Below are 18,311 nucleotides of genomic sequence, written 5' to 3'. Positions count from 1 at the left end.
ACCTCGCGCCCGCTGGAAAACACAGGAAACTCCGAGCCGCAGATTCTCTGCGGCGCATGCGCAGTCTTTTCCGCTTTTGACTGGAAGCGACCGGGAAACGCGGGCTGGCGGGCTTCGGGTCTTTGAAGCGCTGCAGATTCTTTTAGCAACAAATAGTCCAGGCGATGGAAGGCGGCCGTGCGGACGGGGAGGTGGAGCAGGCGGCCTCCGAGGCGAAGGAGCGGCAGGGCGTACACTCGGCGGAGGGCGGCGGGCCCCGGGGAGACCTGGAGGAGCAGCAGAAACGGCTCTGCTTGGACTTTGCCTCCATCAGTAATAGTGGCGCAGCCGCGGCTGAGCGCTACCTGTCCGAGAACGGCTGGGATATGCAGGTAGGTTGCCGTTCTGAGGCTTTCTTCCGGCCGCTTCCTGGACCTCCACCACGGTACAGGTAGTCCTCGACTTACAACAGTTCGTTTAGTGACCGTTCGAAGAAAATATGGCTTATGGCCGTTTTTTTCACGTGGACGAATGTTGCCGCACCCCCATGGTCAGGTGATCAAAATTTAGACGCTTGGCCTTTATGATGGTTGCATTGTGCCGGGGACCTGGGACCATCTTTGGCGACCTTTCGACAAGCAAAGTCAACGGGGAAGCCACGTTCACCTAACAACCAGGTTACTGACTTATCAACTGCAGTGATTCACTTACCAACTGTGGCAAGAAAAGGCCTAAAATGGGGCAAAATGTCTCACTGGACAATAGAAATTTTGGGCTCAGTTGCGGTCGTAAGCTGAGGACTACTTGTGCTATGTTTTGACTTTTCTTTTCTAGAAGGCGCTGAATTCGTACTTTGACCCGTCTCCTGAGCAAGACGTCAACAGGATGCCCCACCCAGTTCCCACCACAGGGGCTCCGTAAGTTATGCGAAGGCTCTTTGTGGAGAAAAGGAGGGAAAATCTTTTGCTCCTTCCGTTATGTGGCCATGTTAATCCCTTTTATTTGTTATTTATTTGTATCCCACCTTTATTGTTATTACTTAGTTATTTATTTAGTTATATTTATATACCGCCCTTTCCCTGAGGACTCAGGGCGGTTTACAGGGAATTAAAAAATCCATCATACAAAAGTTAAAACCGAATTAAAAAATATTAAATTGACCCTGTACACAATTAAAACCCCGATTAATAATTACAAATAACTCGAGGTGACAAACGTCTCCAACATACCTTCCTCTTCCTATTTTCCTTACCACAACTTTGTGAGGTGATTTGGGATGAGAGAGAGAGAGAGAGTGACTTTTCACTCTTTCCTCATTTTCAAATTTATTAAGGGATTTTTTTTTACAGCCACTGTTTATAGTTATGAGGTTGAAAGTTGACAGAGAAATGAAACTTGGTGTTGTGTGGAGCAGAACACGGTGCCCATGCAAAATGACATACCTACAAGCCTGCTTGCTGACTTGGACCCTACCTGATCATTTTCTTCATGCCTGAACTTGGTATTTATGCATAAATTGTGCATAAGTTCTAATATACTGGATTTGTAAAAAAAAATTGCATGCTACTGCATGGAGTTAGTTCAATATGATTCACAGCAACCGAACATTTTAGGTCAGCATTGGTTCCAAGTCTTAACGGGGCTCTGACTTTCCTCTAGTTGTAGTGAATCCCTATAGATCTTAAATAGGAGTACTATAGTCAAACTGATATACTTGAGATGTTTTGAATTTCCCTGCCAGTTGACCAGATGTCATAGCCATTGCCAAGGCATTGTAGGAATAGTCTAAAACACAGGCATCCAACTTTTGACTTGCCTGAGCTGCACTGAGTTGTTTTGGGCCGCATATAAAATATATAACTAGTTAATGTATACAGATAGTCCTCGATTTACAACTGGTTGTTAGGTGACAAAATTCACTTAACTGTTTCACTTAGCAATGAAAATTTGGGACTCAATTGTGGTTGTAAGTTGAGGACTACCTGTATAATAAACTTCCTTTCTTTTTATATTTTTAATGACCTTATGGGGCCGCATTACCAGCTGTCCAGGGTGGGTGGACATGCTTAGTCTAAAATATTTGTGAGGGGGGACTCTAGTTTGTCCCTGTCTTGTCCCTGTCTTAGGTAGAAATAGTTGTGGCGCAGTTGGTACTATCCTTTGAATAATTTGTTCAAGCCATTGTAAAAAAATGATAATGGTAGCACTGACTGAAAGCTATAGTGAACATTTCTCAGCTTGCTTAAAAGTTATAGCTAGATATATGTAATGTGCTATGCCTTATTTTTCACATATAGTTAAGTAAATAAAGGTAGCCCTCAACTTTAGTGACTGTTTGAAGATGCAGCAGCACTGAAAAAGTGACTTTTGACCATTTTTCACACACCGGTGGTTGCAGCATCCCTGTGGTCACATGATCAAAATTCAACCACTTGGCAATGGATTTATGACGGTTGCATTGTCCCAGGATCATGTGATCACCTTTTGCAACCTTCTGACAAGCAAAGTCAATGGGGAAGCCAGATTTACTTAACAACCGTGTTACTAACTTAACAACTGCACTTAACAACTGTGACAAGAAAGGTCATAAAATGGGGCAAAACTCACTTAACAACTGTCTTGCTTAGCAATAGAAATTTTGGTAGTTTTGAGAACTACCTGTAATTTATCTGGTTCAGTTTGTGTGAAATCAATAAATCATGGCTAACGAATCATACTTGATAAGTTTCACATGCCAAGCTAAAACCTTAGGGTAGCATAGGGAAATTGATGGCCACATAGCTTCAAGGCTGATCTCTGATGTGAAAAATTCTAAATGTTTGTTTCTGTGACAACCACAGCATTCTATGTAGTTGTAAACTGGACCTACTGCAGATGGCAATTTTCTAAAATTAGTTTTTAAAGTCTGTGGATAAGTAAATGTTCTCGAGAAAATTGCTTTAGATGATATGTTTTAATTTGTGTGCATTCCAGTGTTGAGCTAACTGATCATTCAACTACCAATACTGTAGCTGCTGCAGTGGAAGCTGCAGGCATCTATCCACAAGATGACAGCACTTTTTCTTTAATTACTTGGAATATTGATGGCCTGGATTCAAATAATCTGCAAGAAAGGGCACGGGCAGTCTGTTCCTATCTAGCTTTGTAAGTACCTATCACAGTAATCCTATGGGCATCTAGTAGAAATAAGCCTCAATGATTGAATGAGGTTAATTATAGAACAAGCATGCTCTGGACTACATTATGCATTTGTTTTGTGCTAGGTACTTTTTAATAAGAGTTGAATATTTTTGTAATACAATGCTAAAATATTTATGCATTTAAGTCTCTTAAGTAACAAAAAGTTTTAGGTTGTCTAAGGCTTTGCGGCAAAAATACATTACTATGCCTGATAGCAAAGTTCTTTATTTCTTTTGTATCAGTAAAATATAACTACTCATCTAGAATATGGTAGAAATAATTATTTTTAATTTGCATGAATTGGAGAGTAAGTTACTGTGCTTCTAAAACATTAATCTTAGGTTTGTGTTTCTTCTCTGTTTTATTCAGTCATTATTCTCAATTTAACATTCTCATATTTATAATCTTAATAATTCTAGAATGCTTATTAAAGCATGTTTTGGACAAGGCTACAAGCAAATTAAAACAATCTAAATCAAAATTACTATTGCAAGATTTCTGCCAAAGACAGCCCTCAGATGGCTCCCATTATTTCTAATAGCCGTTTTCTGTATTTGGATGATAGTATTGCATGATGATTTTGGGATCTGGGTTGATAAATATTGAAGTTAGCTAGCACCCAATCATTTAGGCTACTTAAGGTTAAAAAAATATGAATTCTTTAAAGCATGTCAACTATAATACACTGCAGTAATACATAGAGAAGATTATTAAAGAATTGCAGTGCTTCCTCTGAGTAGATGCAGTTGTAGTTAGCAAGTTACTTTACACTGATTGAATGCATCTTATGCAATCCGATATATGGGACAAATATGGGACAGAGTAATCTGCCTTTCAGCCCCAATCTAGGAGTGTGTTGCAGGCAGATGTAGTTACAACAAACTGTATGCATATATGTTAGATTTTATTGACAAACAGTTAAAGGGAGTCTAGTATAGCTATTTTGAGCTATTTAGCTCTCATCAGCTAGCCATACCCTAGCAGATTACTCTGTCCCATATTTGGGTAGACCGGGTGCTCTGTCAGACACTTAATCTTTCCTCCCTGGTTTCAGCTGACAAAAAGCAAAGAGAACCTGTGGCCTAGAGGTTAATACAACTGCCTAATATGCAAAGCAGCCCATGTTCGAATCTCAGAAGGGTATGGCTAGCTGATGAGAGCTAAATAGCTCGAAATAGCTATATTAGTCTCCCTTTAACTCTGTCAGTAAAATTTAACGTATATACACTGTGTGTGTGTATACATATACACATATATACACATATACATACACATATACATACACAAACACACACACACACACAGAGAGAGAGAGAGAGAGAGATCAAATTGCAGATTACAGATGAAGTCCAAGTCTAAAACAAATGCACCAGTTCTGGAAAGAACAACATCCAGAATCAGAAATAACAGAACAGAGACTAGCAGATCAACACCAATTTATAATACGAAATAAAGTATTCATAGAAACAGAATTACCCAGGGCAAAGAAATCAAAGCCTTGCCAGAAGTAATTCAGAATGTAGAGGCAAGCAGGGGGAGTTGGCAGTGAAGGAATCTAGCAGAGATATACAACTGTTCTCATTTGGAAACCAGGCACCTCTTCCTCAGGAAGAACAAAACCCTCTGACTAAAGAAATAAAAGAATTGAAACAAAGAATAACTGAGCATCTAGAACAGCACAAAAACAATAGAATAAGCTGCCTGCATTGAACCTTGTTCCAAGGAAACAGCTAGCACAAGCATTAAAAGATGCAAATACTGCAATATCAAGTATAAGCACCAATTCACTGCAAGAAACAAATCAACTAATGTACAGCACAGCTGCAGTTATAATAGTACCTGGGATGCAAAATCAACAAAGAAGAAAAACAAAAATGGAAGGTTAAACTAGAAAATGAGATCAGCAAGTTAAGATCACATGCAAGCAAGCTAGAACAGATGAAAGAAAAGAAGTTGAAGAACAAGAAGACAAAAGAATACCTAAACAAGAAATACCACTTAGAAACGAGGAAGATCAAGGAAGCACTGGGAATAATAAAGCAGCAAATAACAGCTATAGCCAGGAAAATCAGTAGATACGAAGCTCGAATTGCAAATTATAGGCAGAACCTCCAATTTCAATCCAATCAGTTTCTACCAATCCATCAATGGAGAAACTGCAATGAATCAGTCAGTACCTGACAAGAAACAGTGCAGTTCTGGAAGCAGATATGGGATAACCCAAAGAAATACAAGCAAGGATGCGGCTTGGTTAAAAGAGGTGGATGCAAATAAAACAGAAGTTGAAATGAAAGAACTAGTAATAACAGCAAAAATGGTAGAAAAAAGAGCAAGGAAGATCAAAAATTGGTCAGCACCAGGTGAAGATGAACTGCATGGGTTTTGGTTGGAACATCTAACTGTTATATACCCACTCATTGCCAAGCAGTTCAACAATATACTACAAGGAGGAGAAATTGAAAAGTGGCTAACAACTGGGAAAACCTACCTAATAATGAAAAATCCAGCAAAAGGGGCAACACCAGGCAACTACAGGCCAATTACCTGCTTACCAACAACTTTCAAATTGCTAACTGGTGTGGTAGCTGATGCTGTACATCAGCACCTAGTTGAAAACAATCTCTTTCCACCCAAGCAGAAAGGAAACCACCCCAATAGCAGAGGAACAAAAGATCAACTCCTAATAGATAAAATGATCTTGGAAAACTGCAAGAAAAGGAAGACCAACCTGAATGTGGCATGGATTGACTACAAAAAGGCATTTGAGTCTCTGCCACATGACTGAATAATCAAGTGCCTAGAAATAACAGGAGTCAGTAGAAACATCAGAAAATTTGTGCAAAGATTGATGCCACAATGGAAGACGCAGGTCAATGGTGAAAGACTGGGAGAGGTTAATATCAAGAGAGGAATATTTCAAGGAGATTCATTATCACCAGTACTATTTGTTATTGCACTGTTTCCTCTGTCAACAATACTGAATAACTCAGGACATGGCTATCAAACATCAAAAACATCTGCCAGACTATCCCACCTCCTTTACATGGATGATCTGAAGCTGTATGGAAAAACATCATCTGGAATAGAATCACTGCTGAACACTGTCCGTATATATAGCCAAGATATTGCAATGGAATTTGGCTTGGACAAATGTGCCACACTTACTCTCAAACAAGGAAAAATAGTGAAAACTGAAGGAATCAAGATGCCCCACGAAAATAACATTAAGAGTCTGGATGGGGAAGATTACTACAAATACTTGGTTATCCTTCAAGCTGAGAACATCAAGCACACTGAAGTCAAGAAAAAGATTAGAAGTGAATACATCAAGAGAGTGAAGATCTTAAAGTCCATACTCAATGGAGGAAATACCGTGAAGACAGTCAACACCTGGGCATTTCCAGTCATTAGATACACAGCTGGAATAGTGGACTGGACTCGAGGAGAACTAAAAGCAATGGATAGGAAGACCAGAAAAATAATGACAATGAATCATGCCCTTCATCCACGCAGTGACATTGACAGACTCTTATCTACCAAGGCAAATAGGTGGACGTGGAATGCTGCAAGTACATCAGATGGTTGAAGAAGAAGAAATGGCTTTGGAAGAATATCTGAAGGACAGTGATGAAGATGCACTTAAATTAGTATATCAGGAATGCTTACTGACTACTGGAGAGACCAAACTGGCCTACACGAAAGACCAAATGAAGAACAGAATAGAGGCATGGAAGACAAAGCATTACATGGCCAGTACATTAAAAAATAGCCGGGAAAGTAGATAATAAGACCTGGCAATGGCTAAGAACAGGAAAATTGAAGAAAGAGACCAAGGGACTAATTCTGGCTGCACAAGACCAAGCCTTAAGGACAAATGCATACAAAGTCAAAATTGAGAAGACAGCAACAGACAGTATGTGCCGCCTATGCAAAGAAGCTGAAGAAACAGTGGACCACCTGGTAAGCTGTTGCAAGAAGATCACACAGACTGACTACTAATTTTGTCACTTGGTCCTAGTCAATGGCAAACCACTTCTTAAATCTTGCCAGGGATTTGTCCAGGTAGTCACCAGGAGTTGAAAATAAAATAAAATAATACATGTTTTATTCCCACAACCCTACTGCTTACAATTTGTTTTAACATTTAATAAATGCTTATAAGCAGCATGACAAAGTAGCAACAATGGTGCACTGGAAGATCTGCAAGAAATATCATTTGCCTGTAAGCAAGAACTGGTGGGATCATAAAATAGAGAAAGCCATAGAAAATGATAAAGTTAAACTGCTCTTGGACTTCAGAATTCAAACAGACAAGCACCTGCAACATAACACCCCGGAGTTAACAATTGTCGATAAGAAAGACAAAAAAGTCTGGATAGTGGATGTGGCAGTGCCTGGAGACAGCAAAATAGACGAGAAAGAACTGGAGAAGATAACAAAATACAAAGACCTACAAATAGAAATAGAAAGACTGTGGCAAAGTCAAGCAAGGGTATTACCAATAGTAATAGGCGCCTTGGGTGCAATCCCAAAACAACTGGAACACCACTTGAACACCATTGGCATTGACAAATTTGCCATTAATCAATTGCAAAAGGCGGCCTTACTAGGAACTGCTTCCATCCTGCGACGATATCTGTAATGCCATCAAACATCCACATCTGCCTATCCCAGGCAGATGGTAAGGATTTGATAGGTAGACAAAAATGCCAAATCCAGTCTGAACATCTGGCTGATGATCAATAATAATAATAAAGTTGAAAGGGACCTTGGAGGTCATCTAGTCCAACCCCCTGCTCAGGCAGGAAACCCTATACCATTTCAGACAAATGGCTGTCCAGTCTCTTCTTAAAAACTTCCAGTGTTGGAGCATTCACCGCTTCTGGAGGCAGGTTGTTCCACTGGTTAATTGTTCTAACCGTCAGGAAGTTTCTCCTTAGTTCTAGGTTGCTTCTCTCCTTGACTAGTTTCCATCAGTCGCTTCTTGTCCTGCCTTCAGGCCCTTTGGAAAGTAGCTTGACTCCCTCTTTGTGACAGCCCCTGAGATATTGGAACACTGCTATCATGTCACCCCTAGTCCTTCTCTTCACTAGACATACCCAATTCCAGCAGCCGTTCCTTATATGTTTTAGCCTCCAGTCTCCTAATCATCTTTGTTGCTCTTCTCTGTACCCTTTCTTCTAGAGTCTCAACATCTTTTTTATATCTTGGTGACCAAAACTGGATGCAGTATTCCAAGTGTGGCCTTACCAAGGCATTGTAAAGTGGTATTAATACTTCACATGATCTTGATTCTATCCCTCTGTTAATGCAGCCTAGCACTGTGTTGGCTTTTTTGGCAGCTGCAGCACACTGCTGGGTTGTATTTAAGTGATTGTCCACTAGGACTTCAAGATCCCTCTCACAGTTACTACTGTTGAGCAAGGTACCCCCTATACTATACCTGTACATTTGGTTTTTCTTGCCTAAATGTAGTGCCTTACTTTTTTCACCACTGAATTTCATTTCGTTAGATAGCGCGCACACACATATACATATATACGCACACAGTATATACACACAGACAGATAGACGTGGATAGAAGTGTTATCAAATGCCCACAGACATGCCCACATAGTTTAATATTAGTTTAGCAAAATTGCCATCTTAACTGCATCTTAATTGCATGTATCTGTAAGCATCTGAATATCTGGTGGAAATCTGAGGGTAAGATCAGATTGCAATATTGTAATAAAATAAGCTAATTTCAAAGCATGAGTTTTAAACTGGATTCATTTAAGAAAAATTAAAATGGTTCAAGATTTATATATAAAACTAGTCCATGATTAATGAATTAAAAATGTCTAGTCTCATAGCTGCATTGCAGGAGTGCAGAATTCTGTGAGACAGAGGTTTGCTTACATTATATAGTTTTATCGTATGCTTGAATATCATTATTGATACGTAAGTAACACTCAGAAATAACTTTTGTGTGAGAATCATCACAAGGTGTTCACATCACATCTCAAGCAACCCAGAACTTTTAGTACCCTAAATAAAACCTGGAAAATGTGAATTGGTGCCCTGGTTATTTTAAAAAGAGTTAGAAGAAATTAACTATGGAAAATTGTGAAGTATTCTCCATTCAGTTGCTAGTACCAATACCATAACTTTGTTTGGTTTTTTTGAAGTGACCACTTTTCTTCCTACAGTTACAATATGTCTCATTATAAATGCCTCTTTTTAATTTAGATACAGGCCAGATGTGGTGTTTTTACAAGAGGTTATTCCTGTATATTTAAGTTACCTCCAGAAGAGAGCAGTCAGTTACACAATTATTCCAGGTAAATGAAGTTATTAACTTAATGCATGAAGTTATAGTAGTCCCTCCCAGCTTAATGCAACAACTGCAAATACAATGTTATTTTTATGATACTGTATAATGCCACTACGCCGGTTAGGGAGTGCTGGCGGGTGATCCCCAGAGGGAGGGCATTTTCTGTGGGCGCGCCTGCCCTTTGGAATGATTTACCTGTGGAACTCCGGACCGCCCCCGATCTGCGTTCATTTCGCCGGGACCTGAAAACCTGGCTTTTCGATCTATCAGGCCTGGACTGAAGGGGTTTTAGCTTTTTAATATTGTTTTAATTGTTGGGCTTTAATTAATTTAATTCATTTTAATTTTATATTATCTTTTTATATTGTCTTTTATATGCTGCCCTGTAAACCGCCCTGAGTCCTTCGGGAATAGGGCAGTATAGATAAATAAATAAATAGAGCTGCAGAAAGCTGATTATACCAGCTTCCTAGGAAGAGATAAAGTATGGTTGGAATTCATTAATGAATTTCAGCCTCATGTATCTGGTGTGGCTGTGTGAACTTCAGAAATTCTTGTTTTTACCTAATTACACTTCATTATAACCAAGACTGAAAAACATCTTGTTAATCTTGACATATCATCCCTTAAATTAAACCTTTGGGGAACTTTCCAGAATATTCCAAAAGTTGTGTACCTGTTCAGTGTATAACTAAAAGTGGAAATTATTAAATACATGGGAAATAATTGGATTAACTGTGCTTAAATAATATAAATTAAACCCAATTTACTTCCTTTTGCATGCACAGCTTTGGGATTGCAGGTTTCAGCTTCTCATGCAAAGTCCAAGTGTAATCTTGATCCAAAAAAAGTGAAACTTTGTTTAATGGGGTTAATTTAAAATGAGAAATGAAAATAAGTGGATACAAGTCTGAAATTTCTCCAGACTCAAGGCTAATGTCTTTTATTGTGTCGAAATTCTGAGTGAAATGCCATGATGTTGACGTTTCCTTTTTTTTCTGTATGTTTGACCATCTGTCTCTCCAGGTAATACAGATGGTTATTTTACCGTCATCATGCTAAAAAAATCAAGAGTAAAAGTTTTAAAACATGAAATAACAGCTTTTCCTACAACCTCTATGATGAGAAATTTATTAGCAGTATATGTAAGTGAGTTTTACATCAGCTTTATGGAGAAAATCATTTAAAACATGAAATAACAGTTTTTCCAATAACCTATAGTCAAGACTTTTAAAAGCAGGTTAATGGGGCAATAGTATGAAAGGAAATGGGTATTCTCACTATAAAGTTTGAACTGTTACTTTATTTTTACAAGTATATTAGCTCTTTGTATTATAGAACATAAATACATTTGTACAAAATCAAAATATATGAGAACTTTTCTGTAATATTACAAGGGGACTGAAAAGCTAAATTTGCACTTATTGCAATATTCGGTTCACAGCTAAGTTTCAAATAGGTTACTTGTGTTATAGTTTAGCACTATATCTGAAGCAATCAACTTTTCATTTTCTCTTATACTTGAAATCTCATTACTATTCTGCATACTTTGAAAAAATAATAGACTGTGGATTAAAATGTACACCATGGGTGTACTAACTTGGGTGACCTTTAATATATTAATCAACCAATTCTGGGGCTCTAAAACGCGAGCTGTGACCTCCTAAGGAGGTCACAAGGAAATTTGAGATGGTTGTGCTCATTACTGTTACACCTGAGCATGGTTAATGAGGGATTTATCTTTGCCACCCATCTGCCACAGCCTAATTCCAAGTGTTTCCCAAGGTGACCCACTAAATCAAGGATCTCTTGCCTATTTTCATATTCCAGTTCTATGTAAGAAAGTGAAGCCCCTCTGAAAAGCTAAACAGAATTAGGAAGCAGTTGGGAACACCAAATATAACTATGCTAGTGAGTCCCAGTGGAGCTGGGAAGTTGAAGGACCTAGACTGGAATGATGGACCTCTGGGCATGATATTCCCTGCCTAAAGGAAAAAAGCAATTCTCCCCTTTGGATCAGTACTGCCTCATTGGGAGTTGCATTTGGGACAGACAGACGTTCACTTACAAGGATGTCTGAGCGGGCAATATGGTAGGCAATACAACTTTTTCAGTTGTTGGCAAGCATTCTGAGAAGGAATAGCATTCAAATATGGGTTGAGCTGTTTCTGGGGAAAAAGCTGTTGAAGGTGGGAGTCCTGATAGAATTTGGTATGAGTGTGTTATTTAGGGGGAGAGTGGCTGGCAACAAATTAATTTATTATTGTAGGAGATCACTGATAACCTGAAATAAATACAGCTTGCATTCTTACTTAGTTTCAATTTAAATTAAGGGTAGGTGGATGTACAAGCTTTAAAAGGCTTCATTTTTGTGACGTTCAAAAATAAAAGGTGGAATGGGAGAACTAATTAATGTAAATTAATTTTTTTTTCATGCTGTGCATCTTTTTTTTTTAAATCAGGCAAACATTTCTGGCAATGACCTGTGCCTTATGACTTCCCACTTGGAGAGTACTAAGGATCACAGTGAGGAACGTTTAAAACAGTTGAAACTGGTGCTTGCCAAAATGGCGGAGGTACCCGAATCAAGTTCTGTGATTTTTGGAGGTGATACAAACTTAAGAGACAAAGAGGTAAGCTAGGGCAAATGCTTTTCTTTTCTCTCAGATCCTTCTTTGGATGTCCTTTCCCAGTATCTACGGGTAGTCCTTAAATTTAAGATACCAGTTGGGACCAGAACTTCCATTACTAAGCAGTGTGGCTAAGCAGTGTTCACATGACCTCATTGCTTAGCAATGGCAATCCCTGTTGACATTGTTAACCAAATTCCACCAGCTGTTAGTTGATGGCCGTCTCCAATCCAAGCCATTCCAGGCTAGGTCCCTCCCAGTCTTGAGCCTCTGCTCAAGGGGCAGTAAGGGTCTGCCTCCTCTTCACTACTACCCATCTGTTCATCTTCCTCCCCATCTCTGCCCTTTTGGCTGCCCTGGACAACAGCGGTCCCAGAACCACATCACTCTGGGGCTGCAAGAAACTCCTAAGGGGCAAAACAGTGGAGAGCCCCAGTAGTGCGGTGTAGCACAAAGCTACAGCCGTCCTGGGAAACATCAGCCACTCCAGATAGCATCAGCAGCGTGGGGCAAAACTACAGCCCAGCAGCATGACTCAAATCCCAGCTGTCCCAAGAGCCTCAGCCACCCCAGGAAGCCCCAGCAGCCCCAGCCTGCTGCCCTCACCCCAACCCAGCAAAAAAAAAAGAGGCTCAATCAATCAATCAATTTCAACTTCTCACGGGAAAAAAAAAGATCTCGCAAAGTTGGAATTGATTGATTGAACTTTTTAGTCCCACCCAGTCTGCTGTTATCACTGCAGCCACGCCCACCCAATGGGCCACGCCCATCCGGCACCCGACGGACGGTACATAAGTGGGTTTTGGGTTGCAGTTTGGGCACTCGGTTTCTAGAAGGTTCGTCATCACTGGTATAGGTCATAAATCCCTTCATTTAGCACTGCTAAAACTTTGAACAGTTATTGAATGAATGGCCATCAGTCAAGGACTACCAGTATAGACAAGGTATTTCCCCATATATTACATGTGTTTTTCCCCTCAGTGAATTATTCATGATATTCTGTACTGAGCAGGATATTGGTAGTGGTTACAGATAAAAATGTTGATTGTTGCATGTCTTATGTTCCCAGTTGTGTATCCCCAAAATTACTGTTACTAAGGGGATGTGACCTTTTCTCCCGCTCTCAATCTGCTGGATCACTGTTAGTTCTCTGGTAAGATGGCCGGATCAGTCGTTCTTTGATAGCTAAAAGCATTGGCATACTTTTCCATAATGTAATATGTGGATTATTTTTCTAGTTTGGTTTAAGGTTAGTTAGCATTCCACAATCCAGATATAAGAACCGGCCCATACTTAATCAAAGGCAGGGTTTTTGTCTTCAAATTGATGCACAATGTCCAGGAAGAAATACTGATCTCCCAGGTCTATAAAAATCACTTGGATAGGGCCACTGATTTTAGAGAAGAAACAGTGTGAATTACTTTAGAAGACAGATGTTTTTTTGCTTTTCTGTAATTTTCTATGGTGTTAGATAATATTGTATTCCTCTGACATATTCAGACTTCAAAGCAACATGATGATTACTATGTTTACTGCTATATTATCGCTTTCTGCTCTTATCTTTATCAGGTTGCTAAAATGGGTGGCTTACCTAACAATATTTTGGATATTTGGGAGTTCTTGGGCAAGCCTGAACATTGCCACTACACATGGGATACAGGCCAAAACAATAATTTGAATGCCAGGTACAAGTGCAAATATCGGTTTGATCGTCTGTTTTTCCGAGGTGCAACAGTTGGTGGACAGATTATTCCTCGGAGCTTAGATTTGATTGGTCTGGAAAAACTAGATTGTGGCAGATTTCCTAGTGATCACTGGGGAGTGTTTTGCAATTTTGATGTGATATTGTAAGAAGAAAACATTTCACTTTTCTGATTTTCATGTTCTTCAAAATTTTACACCAGTTCTAATGTTAATTTTGATTCACAATTGTGTAAACTAAGCAGTTCCTTTTACTTGTTTGGGGAGTTCTTGCTTAGCAAAGATGAAACTTTCCATTTAAAATACTAAGATCCCATGCAATGGAAAAGATATTTTAGCTAATTTGTGCATGTGTGGGAGGAAATTATTTTATGTTGTGTATATTATTCAAAAGAATAGAATAGTTTACTAAACATACAATTTGTTTTTAATAAAGAATTCTTGGGAGTTTCCCTTTAATGACACTATGTTCTGGTAGCTGAAATGGGGGGGGGGATTATAAATTTGGGAAGAAAAAGATAGACTACAATTTCAGGACCATGAATCCATTGCTGGAATATTTATTTTTATTTTATTTTAATTCCATTTATATCCCGCCCTTCTCCGAAGACTCAGGGCGGCTTACAAGCTTAGCAGTAGCCTTCATTCTATGTATATGCCTGCTTATTAGGGCTTTCACACACACCCCAAGCGGCATTATTACAAAGTCAGCTTATTGCCCCCAACAATCTGGGTCCTCATTTTACCTACCTCGGAAGGATGGAAGGCTGAGTCAACCTTGAGCCTGGTGGGATGCGAACCTGCACTAATTGCAGGCAGCTGGTGTTACTTAAGGAGGCATTAGCCCACTGCTCCACCAAGGCTAATAGCCTCTTAATTCCTAGTTCTTCCCAAGAATCAAGGGTTGCTGTTAATGAACACCACCCAAACCTGCTCTTCAGTGGCCTTTTCTTTGAGTGCCCAGCCCAAAGGTAGGCAACCTTGGCTCTTTTATGACTCGTGGACTTCAACTCCCAGAATTCCTGAGCCAGCATGGCTGGCTCAGGAATTCTGGGAGTTGAAGTCCACGAGTCATAAAAGAGCCAAGGTTGCCTACCCCTGGCCCAGCCCCTAACTTTTCATGGTCCTACTGCTGCTTATTTGTTCCCTGAGCTTTCCAACCGGAGTAAAACCAAAAGCCAAGGAAGCACCTTCTGCATGGCATGCTTCTTCCAGGAGGTGGTAGGAACTGTGGCCAAAAGAAGAGACAGCAGTTTCGTTCATGGCAGAAAGGTGCTAGGGACACTGAAGGAGAGAGTCCTCATCTGAGCAAGGGCTTTGTTGCAAAAGAACAGGCCTCTTCTACTTGTGTTTCTGTTTTCAAGGCAAGGCTTCGATTAATGGAATTTATGGCTCCAGTGTTAACTGTGTTTTCAACATTTCCAGCTCTCTAATTAGCCAATATGCTTTTTAGCTGCTGCTGCTCCCAATATAAGATGTCCTGCTATACAGAAGCTTAGTACTTCGTTTCTTAGCCTAACCACTAGATGGATATGAAAGGAATGCACATTACAATTGAATTGAATTGGAGTACTTTATTTGGCCAAATATGATTAGACACATAAGGAAGTACAGAAGCATTTAGGGTACTTGCAAAGCAATAGAGAGAATAACAACAACAGTAATACAAGTAAAAGGGAGAACTAAACATAATAAAAAGGATAAATAATACTAGTCACACCGTATGAGTTAATATACATACACATCAGACAGAGCCTGTGAGAATTAGGTGTTCAGCAGAGTGACAGCACAAGGGGAAAAAAAACCACTCCCTGTGTCTACTTGTCTTGGTATGCAATGCCCTAAAGTGCCATCCCAAGAAACAGTTTATGTCCTGGAAGGGTCTGTAGATAGCGTTTCCGGCCTCCTTCAGACTACCTGCTACCTGTTAGAATCTGTACCTGTCCTGTTTGTTTGCTGTTTGAAACCAGACAGTTATAGAGGTACCAATAACAGGCTCAATAATTCCTCCGTAAAACTGTGTTAGCAGCTCCTGGGGCACTCTGGATTTCCTGACTCGATGCAGGAAGAACATTCTTCGTTGTGCCTTTTAAATGATGGTTCTAATGTCAAGTGTCCATTTCATGTCCTGGGAGATTATAGAACCCAAAAACTCGACGCTACTGCTGATACTGTGCTGTCACTGCGCTTCAGTGGTTATATGGCCTTGACATTGGTATTTGAACATAGATCGTTTTAGCCTTTATATTTTATTGTGTTTTACTAATCCAGATGAAATGTTAATATATATTGCTAGTCTGTGTATGATATGCCATATGTTAAATAATAAAATAAACAACTGGAAATCATGAGGTTGCTTAAATATAAAGTTGGCTGGTGCATGGCTTCTATTGTGAGAGTCTTTCCTGCAAAGCGATTTCTCAGCAGCCTTTCCTTTACGTTGTGAAAAAATGCTTAGGGCACATGATGAAGAATGCTGCCTTCCTTTCATTTTTTATTCCCCTGCTAGCTGAGGAATTCTGGGAGTTGAAGTCCACACACTTAAAGTTGCTGGGGTTGAGAAACAGTGGTCTATTAGAGAGTAGCCTTCCCCAGGTCTGGCCCTTGCAATAATCCTGTCTCTGAGCTCTAAAAAAAGTTCCTTTGACCTCATGACATTTGCTTTACTGCAGTATGGATTGACAGCTGTCAGGCCTTCTATAGAGAGGTCTGTCCCTTTCAAAATCATGTCCAATCAATTTAGTTTACCACAAGTGGACTCCAATCAAGGTGTACAAACACGTCAGCAATGATCAAGAGAAATGCAAGGCTCTTGAGCTAAATTTCAAGTGTTGCAAAGGGTCTGAATACTTATGCCAATGTGATATTTCAGTTTTTTCTTTTTAATAAATTTACAGACATTTCTAAAATTCTATTGTCACTTTGTGATTATGGCGTACTGAACGTAGATTAATGAGGAAAAAAATGAATTTCAACAACTGTAGAATCGCTGCAGCATAAAATTGACAAAAGCAAAGGGGGTCTGAATACTTTCTGAATGAATTGTATAAAGAATGGAATAGAATAGAATAGAATAGAATAGAATAGAATAGAATAGAATAGAATAGAATAGAATAGAGCAGAACAGCTTTATTGGCCAAGTATGATTGAACACACAAGAAATTTGTTGTGTGTGTGTGTGTGTGTGTGTGTGTGTGTGTTTCCATACAGAGAATATCATTTTACCCATTGTCTATCACTGCAGAATGAAGGCCTCTTCTGCATGTTTCCAACCAATACGCTTGTGCGCTGTCTTTGGCAATTCGGCCTGCAATACTCACTGATGTCGTCGATCCATCTTGTTTTAGGTCTCTTTCGTGGACGCTTTTTATCAAGTGGGATCCATTCTATGACTGCCTTGGTCCACCTGCCTCGGTTCTTCTCACTGTGCGACCAGCCCGTTTCCATTTCAATTCCTTACTCCCTTGATGATATTGTACACTTTCATTTCTTCCCTAATGATCCATGTGCAGGTCTTTCTATCCTGTCTTAATTATAATGCTGAGCATGTATCCTTCCATGGTTCTTTGCACCACTCCTAGCTTTTGTACCGATTGTGAAGTTATTGCCCCTATTTCACCGGCATGTGTCATATAAATATTTTTTTTTGTTACGGTATTGCTTTTCCCCCCCTGTATTAAGTAAAGCAGCAGCGACAACATCCGTAAGGGAGACTACGGAGCTTTGCTCTCGCTTTCAGTATAAATATGAAATCACCAAAGTATCCAGTATAAATAAAATCACCGCGTGTTTACTATGTTCTCCCTTTCCGGTCTCTCCTCTGTCTGGTCCACGGACGCCGATCATCCCCGGGACGCTCCGCGGCTTCCACGGGTGACTCCTGGGGTCCCATAAGAGAACTGAGGGGAGGGCAAAGCCGGCCCCGGTGGACGGGGTTGGGGTTGGTCGCCGGACCGGGGGGGAGGGGGGGCGGCGGACGCGGGTTGAGGGGTCTGAAAGCCAAGCGAGCAAGGCGCCGTCTTCACACACGCGCACGCCCAGAGCCTCCCTCCCACCTTCCCGGCACTGAGCATCCTTCGCTAGTTGGCCCCCGGGTGTCCACACCCACTTTTTTTTTTCCTCTCTTCCCCTGGACCGCGCACTGAACGGCTCCCCAAGTCCTGGGGAAGAGAAGCGGATGGAGGCGGCTTCGTCCCGCCGAGGTCGCCGTCGCTGCCTGATTTCCGCCGACCGTCGCCAGGTAAGACGAAGCGGAGATGCCCTACCCCCCCCCCGCCGCCCCTGCCTCCGGGGCGCTGCCGGGGGGGCGGGGGACCGTCCGCTGGGGTGAGTGCAGCAGCCGTGAGCCCGGATATATATATATAGATAGAGAGAGAGAGAGAGAGAGAGAGAGAGAGAGAGAGAGAGAGAGAGAGAGAGAGAGAGAGATAGCTTGCCGGGAGGAAATGCGACAAGCCTCACCGATTGGAGCTCGTGATGCTGCTCTGAGGGCCCCCACTTCCCCC

General features: G+C 40.6%; 1 protein-coding gene across 2 annotated transcripts; it reads left to right on the top strand.

The window, feature by feature from the left end:
- The first annotated feature begins 109 nt into the window (after positions 1-109).
- Positions 110-17,501, top strand: TDP2 (tyrosyl-DNA phosphodiesterase 2). Of its 2 annotated transcripts, XM_081325802.1 has the most exons (8): positions 110-371; positions 814-896; positions 2,953-3,123; positions 9,391-9,482; positions 10,502-10,620; positions 11,938-12,108; positions 13,675-13,790; positions 17,154-17,501. In XM_081325802.1, the coding sequence occupies exons 1-8, from the start codon at positions 165-167 to the stop codon at positions 17,272-17,274; spliced, it is 1,080 nt and encodes a 359-aa protein (XP_081181928.1). In that variant the 5' UTR covers positions 110-164; the 3' UTR covers positions 17,275-17,501. The 2 variants fall into 2 exon arrangements, with proteins under 2 accessions (XP_081181928.1, XP_081181927.1); XM_081325801.1 differs by lacking the exon at positions 17,154-17,501 and having other exon boundaries at positions 13,675-14,270.
- Positions 17,502-18,311: the final 810 nt, after the last annotated feature.

This window comes from Vipera berus (assembly GCF_964194415.1).
Source record: "Vipera berus genome assembly, chromosome: 3".
Lineage (NCBI taxonomy): Eukaryota > Metazoa > Chordata > Lepidosauria > Squamata > Viperidae > Vipera > Vipera berus.
This window is presented reverse-complemented; position numbering and strand designations above follow the sequence as displayed.

Bases quoted from the DNA above. Each gene is read 5' to 3' on its own strand.
- TDP2 (XM_081325801.1), top strand. From the start codon at position 165: ATGGAAGGCGGCCGTGCGGACGGGGAGGTGGAGCAGGCGGCCTCCGAG. The intron at 897-2,952 runs GTAAGTTATGCG...TGTGCATTCCAG, and splicing joins GTTCCCACCACAGGGGCTCC to TGTTGAGCTAACTGATCATT. The intron at 12,109-13,674 runs GTAAGCTAGGGC...TATCTTTATCAG, and splicing joins CAAACTTAAGAGACAAAGAG to GTTGCTAAAATGGGTGGCTT.